The sequence below is a fragment of the Sinocyclocheilus grahami genome, unplaced genomic scaffold, assembly GCF_001515645.1.
Source record: "Sinocyclocheilus grahami isolate Dianchi unplaced genomic scaffold, SAMN03320097.WGS_v1.1 scaffold68.1, whole genome shotgun sequence".
Taxonomy (NCBI): Eukaryota; Metazoa; Chordata; class Actinopteri; order Cypriniformes; family Cyprinidae; genus Sinocyclocheilus; species Sinocyclocheilus grahami.
In genome coordinates this window covers 596,460-608,959 of record NW_015505247.1, presented here as the reverse complement: position 1 = coordinate 608,959, position 12,500 = coordinate 596,460, and the positions used below count along the sequence as shown (strand labels likewise).

Sequence of the window (12,500 nt, the reverse complement as noted above, 5' to 3'; positions counted from 1 at the left end):
AATGACTGAAATTTAATTTGTGTATGAAAATGTTGTTGCTCATTCACTTGTGGCAATAATTATAAAACTAATTGCGATATTAACAAAGCATTATTACAAGAATATCTGCCTGGGGAAAATACATTCATATTTTTTATCCCAGCGCTTTGGTGTTTTGATAAGATGTGAATCATCAACAGAGTTTGATCAACAGAGAGCGTAGAATTTTATTAGTTTTGCAGGCACTGTTACTCACAGTGTTCAAAGCTACAAAAACAAATGAACACGTAAAAGGCATGAAGGTTAGCACTTACAGAAGACACAACGACAACACCTAGAACGAGAGGAGAGCAGAGATGTACGGTGAGGGATGGAGTTTGTTCTGAAAAACCTCTCACGTACAGACACACATGCACACGCTCACTGATACATGAAGGTCACTTATCTGTATTATTAAGAGTGTGAAACAGATTAAGTTTAATAGATATTCTCGCCATAACAATCTATGTATATGCAGAAATATAAATAGGTTATCTTTTGGTATATTTTTATTTGTATTATCATCTGGTTGTTGCATGAGTCTGAAACTGTGAGGCTGTCATTAAGAAAGACAATAGTATAGAATATATTAAGCTACAGGGCACAACACAGTACATAACAGATGTTCAGAAAGGGAGACAACAGATCAAGATAACACCCAGCAAAAGACAAACCGCATGGAAGGATAAAAAAACAAACAAGCAACAGCCGAAAGCACAACAGGAGAATGAGAAAAACACTTGTACATTATGTGTACAGATGTTTTGAGACATCTGTACACATTTTGCTCGCACGCTCTGTTCATCTGTTTCTCAAATAGAATAGGACTCTGAGATCAGATTTAACCTAATAAGACAAATCCATATTAAATGGCCTTTTGATTTAGACTATTACCAGTAGAGAAGGCATCCATGGTTTGTGTTGCGGTTGAAAACTGTTCATTTTCAGATGTCGCGGTTTTGAGACTGCGATGGGTCTGTCTAAAGCTCTTCTGCTGAAGTCCATCAGACCCGTTTCCAAATATGGGTTGATTAGCCGTAGGAGCTCAGATGAGTCATGCAATTACACTGACAGAAATCTAGCCATTCGCGAGGAGAGATGAAATGCCATCTTGAATATGAAAGAGTGATATTAACTCTAATTTGTACTAAAGGACACTGAACATTTGTGAATGGTAAAGGCTGCTCTATTCCTTTTGTTTGATATATAATAAAATTACACGTGAAACCTTTTATCTTGGTCACACTGGCATTTGTTTGTGTCATCTATTGCAGAGACAGCTTATTAGTTCAAGTCAAGAACATTTCACAGTATCATTATAGGCTAATTCCAAGTGGGTATCCTGGGTAATTCTTGAGCAGAACAAAATTCTATTCATGTAACCTTAAGATATCTATGCTTTGGTTTGTTTAGTAATGCAGGTAATTCACACAGAAATATAGCTATTTTAAGCTTGAAATAAAAACATTCTGATAGATTAACATGTAAATATTAGTTTTCTAATGTGTTTTTCTTTTCTCTTGGAAAATTTGTATCAGAAGCAACTAATATATCTACTTTTCATTGCAAATAATAATATTTAGCTTCAGCCAGAGAGATAATAACCTGAAGGTCTGTCATCGTTGCAATAGTGATGTTAACATGATGCTAATATCGCAGTAAAAAAATGTTTTAGGTGCTTTTAAGAGATCATTTTAAACTAGGCAAGGTTTGATATGGCCCACATAACTGATGAAAACCCAAACTTTTAGCATTTCCTTCTCAAGAACCGAGATTGCTGGTAATATTCAGTTGGCATCAGCGCAGAATCACATTTATCGTCCTTCTAAGATTCAAATCCTTCAATAAATAATTACCAGGTACAATTAAAGATACATCAAGTAATAATACATCCAAATCAAGCCTCACGCCTCCACTTCTCTCAAAGATTTATGCTGCCAGATTTAGCAGATGAGAATTTACAGAAGATTTGCAAATATTACTAGAGTCCCTCTCCAACTTGCCCAGTATCTTTAAAGATACAGATATCCAATCCAGTAGACAAGGTTAAAGAGGCCAAAGGCAGTTGGGAAGAATATTCGGGAGTAGGAGTCGATTTTGGAGACATGGACATGCATTCTGTTTTCACGCCAAGCTCCGGAGCGACAATCATCAAAGCAGCAGAAGAAACTGGTACAGTCTTTGCCGTCCAGACATTCATACGCATAATCGTCGTCCTCGTGGTAGGGAGCAATATTGTTCATCTGCAGCAGAGATGTCCCTGGTCTGATGTTAACCATGCTGGGTTTCTACACAGAGGACCAGCAATGTCACTACAAAAGCAAATGCCAGAGCTGCTGCACAACACACTCAATTAACCGCAAACAAAAGTATAATGTAGCCTATTCTAATCTGAGCTATGAATAAGTCAGTAAGCTTTGCAGTAAGCTAATTAATTGTACATATCATTGATCAGCTAGGTGCTTGCATGTTCCGTGTTGTCTAAGCAACATAAATCTTAAAATGTTGTCATTATTTAATCATCCTCATGTGACTTTTTATTATTTTTATTTATTATACATTTATAAAGAATATCTGGCCATTCTTTTCAGTAAAATGAAAATAAATAGCAAAAACACCATACAGGTGTCAGAAAAGTGGTTGATATGATATCTTTGTTTGAGGAACAGACCAGAATTACACGATTCACAGAAAAGCTTAACATTTGAGCTATCCATAGCATTCTCAGAATAGAAGTAGCAATGAGCCATTCTTTTTTTTAAAGGGATCTGCTATGATTTGGTTCATCCGATTCGCATAAGTAGCCTGTATGATTTGCTTATGAATCACATAGATTCGGTCTCTTCACAAACCTGGTATTAATGTAACACACTAGTCACATGGACCCCTTTTATGATATTTTATGGTGTATTTGATCCTTTTAGAAGCTTAAAGGTGCTGAGTCCCATTCACTGTAATTATATAGAAAAGAGCACAGAATTTCTTATTTTGTTTTCCACAGAAATGTATACACATTTTGAATGACACGAATCTGAGTAAATAAAAGAATCGTGTTTTTTGGGTGAATTGGCCCTTTAATAACAGAATGAAGTTCATTCACCTGTGCATGGCTTGATTTGGTCTTCTTGTTCTGTCGATTGCTTGTGAAATAATGCAGGGTCCCGTATTCCATAAGAGCAGCAAAGGTAAAGATGAAGCAGACAGACACAAACAGATCCATGGCTGTCACGTACGACACCTTCGGCAAGGACTTCCTTGATATGGTGCTTAGGGTTGTCATGGTGAGCACAGTTGTGATACCTAAGCCAATCAAGATGCACAGTAATTGAGGACCCCCACTGAAGCATTTCCTTTTCATGATCACATGCACTTGTGTAATGCATTCACAAATCAAATGCTAATGATGTTCCTATTGATTAGTATTAATTCTGAAGCTTTTTAAATTACCTAAAGATGTTCTGGCAGGCACAGCATCCTTGTTAATCCAGAAAGAGACCCAGGACAAAACCACTATCATACTGCAGGGGATATAGGTCTGGATGGTGAAGTAGCCCATTCTCCGGCTTAGGTCAAAGAAAATGGTCATAACTACATATTCCCCTATTAATACAAGATATTAAGGCATTTTAGATATTTTTGACAGTAATTATGCATCAGCAAAGATATTATAATCAATGACTCCAGATATACTATTAATAAATAACAATAAGAAGATTAATAATAATAATAAACACTCATGTATTCTTACTTTTACTATTTATTATTATTAACAATAATATCTATTATTATTATTATTATTACTATTATTTTTATTATTACTATTACTATTACTAAGTATTATTATACTTATTTACTTATATTATAATCTATTATTATTGTTATTTTAAACGATAATAATAATTACTATTATTATTATTATTTAAAATAACACCATTTTATTATTAATAATATCTGCTCATTTATTATTATTATTAATTACCACAGATCTACTGATGTTATTAATCTTTGTAATATCATCAGTAGTAGTAGTAATAATAATAATGACACCTCAATCTACTAATGATAATCATTATTATTAATAATAATAAAACAACCACTCGTGTATTATTATTAACTTATATTATTTGAAGATTAACAATAATAATATCTGCTCATTTATTGTTGTAGTTATTATTATTAATTACTAAAAATCTGCCATTATTATTTATTCTCTTTTTTTATTATTTCTCATACCAGACTGAGTGTGTGCCACATCAGAAGTGTTCCGTAGACCCACAAAAGCAAATTGGTAAAGCCTCCAGTACCGCTGGTCTGCAACCTCAACCGAACGACGTTGCCATCTATACTGGATCTCATTCTTTGGATACCCATCTGCAAATAGACACAAAATCACATCCACCAGATTACATGTGAACTTTCATTTCGGTGTGTAAGTGATAAGAAGTTACAGTGATGGCAGAATGGCACTGAGGCTTCACACGGCAGCACTCTGTTAGACTAAAGCGCAGCATGCCCTTCCCGTGCCCACATACGATGATGACACATGAGAAGCTGAGGCATGATGCTAATAACGGATGGAGGGGTGACATTGACTGAGAAGAGGAGAGAGGGGATGGAGAGACAGCTGGAGAAGGATGATATCTGTCCTCACTCATTGCAAGGTTAGAGGATGGTAGTTGGTGCAGACCTTCTGCAATGTTAAGGTTTGGTGTTGACCGATATTGGCAATGCATGGTTGGCTGACAGAGGCAATGCATGGGGATTGGCTGCCTGGCAGCGTTCAGGACAGGACTGAGGCTGAGTGACAGATTGACATAAGAATTTAACACCTACAGCTTGAAAACTCCAGAGGGCACGAATGTTCATCCATGGGAAAGTTATGCAGCTTAAGGTAGCATTCCGCATTAATAGTCAACCTAACAAAAAAGAATCATAGACAATAGCAAAACAAACAAAAAAATGTTGATTGTGACATTTAAGAGGTAGTGCATTTGTGCAGGTGTTGATATCTGTGCTATGAACACACTCAGTCTGATTTAACAGTCCCTGACATAAATGTGAATCAGATGTAATGGCTTAAACATGCTGCAACGGACAGCGGGTGTCATTTGGTACAAAAGCAAATGCTACAGGACAGGAATACGAGGACACATACTTTTGTCATACAAACATTCACTCAGCTCTTAATTTTAACCGTGGACTCACCTTAGAGTATACATCACTCTTCCATTGCTCCAAAGCCGCAGAAGGCGATTGGGTGTCGTGATCCAGTGGGCGTCAGATTTACGTGAGTTGCGGAAAAAGGTGTCTGGGATCCAGATTTTTCCGACCATGTTACTGTTGAGCATGAGGAGTTTCATTGAGCTGTTAAATTTGAGTCTGCTGTCGTACCACGTCTGAGCAAAGAAGATGTCTATGGTGTACTCCTAAAAAAAACACCCAACAATGAGAGGTCTAGCCATAAAAGTTTACGGTTGCTTTTGTAACTGTGAAATGATGTGGGTATTGGTTGTGACAGTGGATTGGATGATTGTGAAATGGATCTAAACAATTGCGTAGAGTGTCTGTTTTTTTTACAGCTCTGAACGTAATGTATTATTGTACATTTCTGCTCACCATATTGATGGGATCTACTGGGCCAATGCTGTTCACGTACACCGCCGTCTCAATCACAGTTGGTCTCACTAGAATATAATTACAAACATTCAAATGACAATAATTGTCAATCATAACTATCAAATAAATAACAAAAAATAAAATACATAGTTATAATATCAAAACAATACAGTAAGTGATTTAATAAAAAATTTAATATACAAATGTTGATGTTCTATTATATTCATAAAATCAAAACTGACCATAGTTACTTAATGCACCTTTCAATTGTGCATCTTTCATTGGTGCACTGAATTATGGAATTATGGAAGCCGTTTCTGCCATTTATCCCAATTCCAAGTTTAAAATTTTAAGTTTACATCTCATAATTCTGTGTTTTTGTTTCCGCCACAATATAAAATATAAAAAAGATAATTGAGACTTTTTATTAAACAATTTTGACTTTTTTTCTCACAGTCGCAAGTTTATATCTTACAATTAGGACTTTTCTTCTCAGAATTGCACATTTTTATCTCGCAGTTGCAAGTTTACTGTATGTATCCCACATAATTCTGTGCTGGAATTGGGCTTCCATAGAAAAATGTGTTTGTCTTCATAAGCTTTAATCATTGATTAACTTTCTCTTTTTGCACACATTGTGGGCTATTGAATAATGTTAACCAATAGCCAGCTATTTTTAGCAAACTCAAATTCAGTCTGGCTCCACCCTGGTATGTAACCATCCAATCAATTCCTAATCAGTGGATACAATCGAATTTTGTCACTGAAAATCCTGTTTTGCGCAGAAATACATCTCATTACATAAGTGAAATGGGCTGCAAACCGATTCATGTTTCCTATAACAGCCACAAAAATTACTCAAAGCTGCCTGAATCCTCATCCTTGCAGTTTCATAAATATTTCTGTCGCAGTCAGTCACAGAGATGTGACAAATAACAAAATCTCGGCTAGTTGACCTGCAGTTCCTCAGCACTTGCTCTGCGCTCGGATTAACTGAGTTCTTCTCATACTTACACTCTCTCCCTCTATCTCAGACACATGAAACACAGATAAAGGAAAAAAGATCAATAGTGATTTGGGTCTATTGTACCCGAACACTCCCAAGATAAATCCTCTTAAATAACTGAACTCTACTCAGCTGCGTCGCTTCCAGAACACTGATGTACTGAGAATAAAGTGACCTGTACAGCTCTGGTGTAGAGAAAAACATCAGCAAAATCCTAAAGCCTAGCACTTCTTCATTTAACATTGTACTAATGCTGATGGTAAAGTAAAAATGATGATCACAGAGAAACTCTGAACTGCTTGGAGGGTTTAATTGTCACAGTGTGTTCCTCTTCATGTGGCTTCCTAATAATGATGGCATTATCTTATAATTATTAACATTTTTCAGTTACCCATAAGCTGTAACACTGTGTTTGAAGGTCATAAGGTGTGCACAGAGCCTGTGTCGGCCTGGATATAAGCATACAACCTTTTCAAAAAATGGACTTGCCTCCGATATCTGGTCTCAGTTTGTTGTCATAACCTTGCAGTAATTTGTTTAGGATAAGGGTGACGTCGCTCTCATAGACTTTTGGTGATAAAACCCAAGTTTTATTTATGGGGGCATCCTCGTAATCTTCCTCCTCTGCTTTGCTCAGGCCAAATGCCATGCTGTCATGAAAAACAGAAACAAAGAGAGGCATATATGAGCAGACAGACAGCAGTGAGGTAAATAATAGAGCAATATTAGACTTAAAATTGAGAGTAGTTAAAAGAGGAGTCAGTTAATATTAGGAGCTTAAACTCTAAAGAGCAAGCGACTGGTATGACAGACAGAGAGAGAAAGAGAGAATTTGTATGATGAGATTTACAGGAAGAACAAATAAAAGAAGTCATCAGATACTATAAATGTATGGGACCACCGTGACAGCAGGAGAGAGGAGTCTTTTAAATGAGTGCAATGCAGGAGGTTCTAATAAAAGAATGCAGTGATTTATGAAGATGTGTTCTGGCAGTGGAGGGAGGGAACAGCTGAAGGTGAGTGGTTTAAATTATCACCCACAACTTCCTCTCGCACTCGCTCTCTTGCAGTATATGGTGTAAAAGCTTCTAAATTTATTCTCTGGAGCATTATCTGTAGGAACAGACATATCGGGGATCACTTCTAACTGAAATGTGCGCCATTACAATACAGTCTAGACTAAGTCAAATGAAGGTGAAGCGCATTGAAGCTGCCGGCCATAAAAACTATAAGCGCAAAAGACCGCCTCTTGGGAAATTTGAAAAATATTCAAAACAAGATTCGGTTAGTCAGTAGCCACTACGTACCACAATTGTTAGGTACAGTGTATTTATTATTGTGTTCATTTTGCTTTGCAAAACACATTTGCTGTTATTGAGGTGGGATTTGGTTAAGGCTAGGGACAGGTTTGGTGGTATATGGTTAAGTTTAGGGTGGATTAAAGGGTCAACAGTATAATTATAGATATTATTTAATTACAGATTTATTTGCTGCAGGTATTTTTAATTGTAAGCATGATGTAAAACCTGCATGTACACAATAAGTGAATTGTATCAAATTATTAATTTAAATGTTAGTAAATAGTAGTTAATATAAATGGGGCCCTGAGATTCAAATGTCTATTTAATGCCTTATTTTATGAGAAAAAAGTTTAAATATATAAACCAAAATATAGCCAACTACAGTAGAATTACACTTGTTCGATTGTACTAGTGTACTGCCATTTATCTAGATGTGACATAAAATAATAAAACTGATCTGAATGGTCTAAAGATGTTTTTTTTAATAAGTACCCAGACAAACTAGTTAAAAAAATAATAAATGTGATTATATATTTGAGCTTTGTCTATAAACAAAAAATCTAAATGGTACATTCCCATACATATGCAAATACTCATATTCACACAAAAAAATCAATATGAAGCATCCCTGTGGATCCCATGTGGGTGGAGAGAATGTAGTTTATTGATTCCTGTAGGCACAGCACGGAGTGTTAAAAAGCAGGCTGTCAGTGGAAAATACAGACAGAATATTTTCCTCAAATGCAGTATTTTATATTGTCTGGACACAACAGTAGCCTCTGAATGACCTTTGTGGGCTAATAACCATGACAAACACACAGTTAGAAGACAAACAAAATGCCTTAATAAGAGGGGGAAAGCGTTTTTGATCATAGAGACACTTAGAAATGGTTATTGCCATCACTTTTTCACATAATGTAAGTAGCCTAAATGAGAGGAATGTAATATTACAAACCAAGTATGTTTATTCTATTAAGCATTTACATATGTGCATAGGCTATACGTTGAATGAGCTGCCAAAAAATGAGCAGAAGGAAACCCAAGTAGCGCGAGCCAACATAAGTGTAGACTACAATTTATGCATAACATTTACAACGTAGAAATTGTGAAATACCCTTCTGATCTTACTATGTGAGGATGCAAAATCTAATTCTCTCTGTGTGAGCATAGTTCGGGGTGCTGTTTGTTGAACTGTAACTGATTGCTGGCTAAAGTCTCAAGGTTGTTTGGAGACTTTTTTTTTTAGGTTGTTTGGAGATTGAGACTGACTGCACTTCCACGCTAAAAAAGACGACATCAACAGTCATATTGATTGCACCCCTTGTTTCTTTTGCCCCCTATGAAGCGAAAACTTACCAAACTCCAAGCAGACCGGGCAACAGCCAGACCAGCGTCTCTTTTCTCCGGCGGCGATGCAGCAGAACCATCGCGCGAACGCTCGGCTTGTAACCAAACGATCTCCGAAATGAATTAGAGCTTAAAGACGATCAAACCTTTGAGAGATTTAAGCGATTCTTAACACGGTAGTCGAAGGCGTCAGCGTATGCTGTCAGTTGTTGTCTAGACAAATGCATATAGCTTGAGCCTATGGTCTATATGTCCGGCAGCAGAGGCGGGTGGGTGTGAATGGTGAATGCGGGATTTCGCTGATTGCGGCACCGCTGCGTTCATCCAGCGTTCTGCTGAGTGAGACGCTCTCGATGTTCCGGGAGCTATTAGAAACTGCCTGTAGGAAAAGAGCTGACTGCTATACCTCAGAGAATTTACATCAAGCTGTGATTGATGAAACCTTTACTTAGTTTTGCTGTTTTCGGGGTTAATAAAGTGACAAATGCGACATTTTCAATGGCGCTGCACCAAAATGTGCAAAGTAGCCTACTGTTACCAAACTTAACCATAAAATGCATAAAGAGGGTAGAAATTAACTTATGAAATGTTTTTGATGGTGTGTAATTTCCTGTTAGTGTTTAACCAAAATTGATTGGTGTTTCGCCATCTATAAAACAGTTTGGCTGACTGATCTTAAAGACTGAGAACAGTCCACTGGTTTTGTTGTTGTTGTTTATAATAATTTTTATCATTTCAAATGTACGATGGCAGTATAGGCCCTACGTATGATTTGTCAATGTACGTCGAATTCTGATCCTATCCACCTTTTTCTTGCCGTAAAAATGGGCGCGGCCATTTGTACATTTTATGGGTCTAGTTTCCGGTCTCATCCGCGTCCAGCTGTACAAAACCGCTCCTTTTGCTGCTTGATATTGAAAATTGGTGTGTCTTACCATATTATTTTAATGTATTGTCTTAATTATGAACACACTGGTTTGTAGTGCAAACAGTTTTACCGTTTACTGCACGTTGTTATTCTTCTCTTTATTTCCCAACCGGATGTCTAACCCATAGGCTTACTTCCGCATTGAAGAAAAAGGAGCTTGAGCTGCATATGTTGCTATGGTAACCTCTTCGTCGCAGCATATTTGTGTTTTTATGGTGTTTTTGTGTAACTTTTGTGGTCACTGAATCGTTGTTTTAAAACCCAGTTGAAACGTGTTTATATGGCCTTCCCCTAACCTATATGTAAAAATAGATTTTGTATTGGTAAAAAAAATCCATTAGCCTATCTTACTTTTTTATTGTTTTTTAATGCTTATCAAATCCCCACGAGGATGTAAAACCTGAAATTTATGATGTTGTGGGGACATAATTTCGGTCCCCATGAAGAAACGGCTTATACTGTACATCATACACAATTAGGCCTATATGCTTTCTGAATGTTTACTGTACGGGTTTAGGGGATGGAATTTAACGTTTCTACAGTATAAAAATCATTGTCTGTGGAGTGTCATAAAACACAAATACTCAACCTGTGTGTGTGTGTGTGTGTGTGTGTGAGAGAGAGAGAGCGAGAGAGAGAGAGTGTGTGTGTGTGTGTGACTTGACTCGGGATGATCAACTGTGACTTGACTCGGGATGATCAACTGTGACTTGACTCGGGATGATCAACTGTGACTTGACTCGGGATGATCAACTGTGACTTGACTCGGGATGATCAACTGTGACTTGACTCGGGATGATCAACTGTGACTTGACTCGGGATGATCAACTGTGACTTGACTCGGGATGATCAACTGTGACTTGACTCGGGATGATCAACTGTGACTTGACTCGGGATGATCAACTGTGACTTGACTCGGGATGATCAACTGTGACTTGACTCGGGATGATCAACTGTGACTTGACTCGGGATGATCAACTGTGACTTGACTCGGGATGATCAACTGTGACTTGACTCGGGATGATCAACTGTGACTTGACTCGGGATGATCAACTGTGACTTGACTCGGGATGATCAACTGTGACTTGACTCGGGATGATCAACTGTGACTTGACTCGGGATGATCAACTGTGACTTGACTCGGGATGATCAACTGTGACTTGACTCGGGATGATCAACTGTGACTTGACTCGGGATGATCAACTGTGACTTGACTCGGGATGATCAACTGTGACTTGACTCGGGATGATCAACTGTGACTTGACTCGGGATGATCAACTGTGACTTGACTCGGGATGATCAACTGTGACTTGACTCGGGATGATCAACTGTGACTTGACTCGGGATGATCAACTGTGACTTGACTCGGGATGATCAACTGTGACTTGACTCGGGATGATCAACTGTGACTTGACTCGGGATGATCAACTGTGACTTGACTCGGGATGATCAACTGTGACTTGACTCGGGATGATCAACTGTGACTTGACTCGGGATGATCAACTGTGACTTGACTCGGGATGATCAACTGTGACTTGACTCGGGATGATCAACTGTGACTTGACTCGGGATGATCAACTGTGACTTGACTCGGGATGATCAACTGTGACTTGACTCGGGATGATCAACTGTGACTTGACTCGGGATGATCAACTGTGACTTGACTCGGGATGATCAACTGTGACTTGACTCGGGATGATCAACTGTGACTTGACTCGGGATGATCAACTGTGACTTGACTCGGGATGATCAACTGTGACTTGACTCGGGATGATCAACTGTGACTTGACTCATGAAGATCAGTTGTGACTTGCCTAGACTCAGGATAATAAACTGTGACTAGACTTGACTCATGATACTGAATTGTAACTTGACTAGACTCATGACTATCAGCTGTAACTTGACTAGACTCATGATAATAAACTGTTACTTGACCTGACTCATGATGATCCACCGTGACTTGACTAGATGCGGTTGTGTCCGCCATCTTGTGAGTGTGCTCTGCTGTCGCCGCCATCTTGTGAGCGTGCTCTAGTGTGGCTGCCATCTTGCGATCAGGCTCCGCTGCTGCCGCCATTTTGTGAGCGTGCTCTGGTACAGCCACCACTTCAGTCACACACATTGTGTCACGTTCTTCCTCCACGACACCCACAGTAAACAAAGATCCGACAGTCAAAGCATAATCCATGAACTGAGCGAGTGATGAACGTGGACCCTCGCGTCTAAGCTTAGCCCTCAGAGGTTGATTTATGCCATCGCAGAAAAACTCTATCAATAAACAGTC

The 12,500-nt window shown here is 38.2% G+C and overlaps 1 protein-coding gene across 1 annotated transcript; it reads right to left on the bottom strand.

The window, feature by feature from the left end:
• Positions 1-1,580: 1,580 nt before the first annotated feature.
• LOC107585224 (gamma-aminobutyric acid receptor subunit gamma-1-like) lies at positions 1,581-9,971 on the bottom strand. Its single transcript, XM_016272141.1, has 9 exons — positions 9,298-9,971; positions 7,130-7,290; positions 5,635-5,702; positions 5,224-5,444; positions 4,852-4,934; positions 4,252-4,389; positions 3,466-3,618; positions 3,119-3,318; positions 1,581-2,306 (listed from the first exon to the last, which is right to left on the bottom strand). The coding sequence occupies exons 1-9, from the start codon at positions 9,366-9,368 to the stop codon at positions 2,031-2,033; spliced, it is 1,371 nt and encodes a 456-aa protein (XP_016127627.1). The 5' UTR covers positions 9,369-9,971; the 3' UTR covers positions 1,581-2,030.
• Positions 9,972-12,500: the final 2,529 nt, after the last annotated feature.

Coding starts and splice junctions, on each gene's coding strand:
- LOC107585224 (XM_016272141.1), bottom strand. CDS start 9,368: ATGGTTCTGCTGCATCGCCGCCGGAGAAAAGAGACGCTGGTCTGGCTG. Junction 5,445..5,634: donor CAGTAGATCCCATCAATATG/GTGAGCAGAAAT, acceptor TGTTTTTTTTAG/GAGTACACCATAGACATCTT. Junction 3,319..3,465: donor GCCTGCCAGAACATCTTTAG/GTAATTTAAAAA, acceptor TGATTGGCTTAG/GTATCACAACTGTGCTCACC.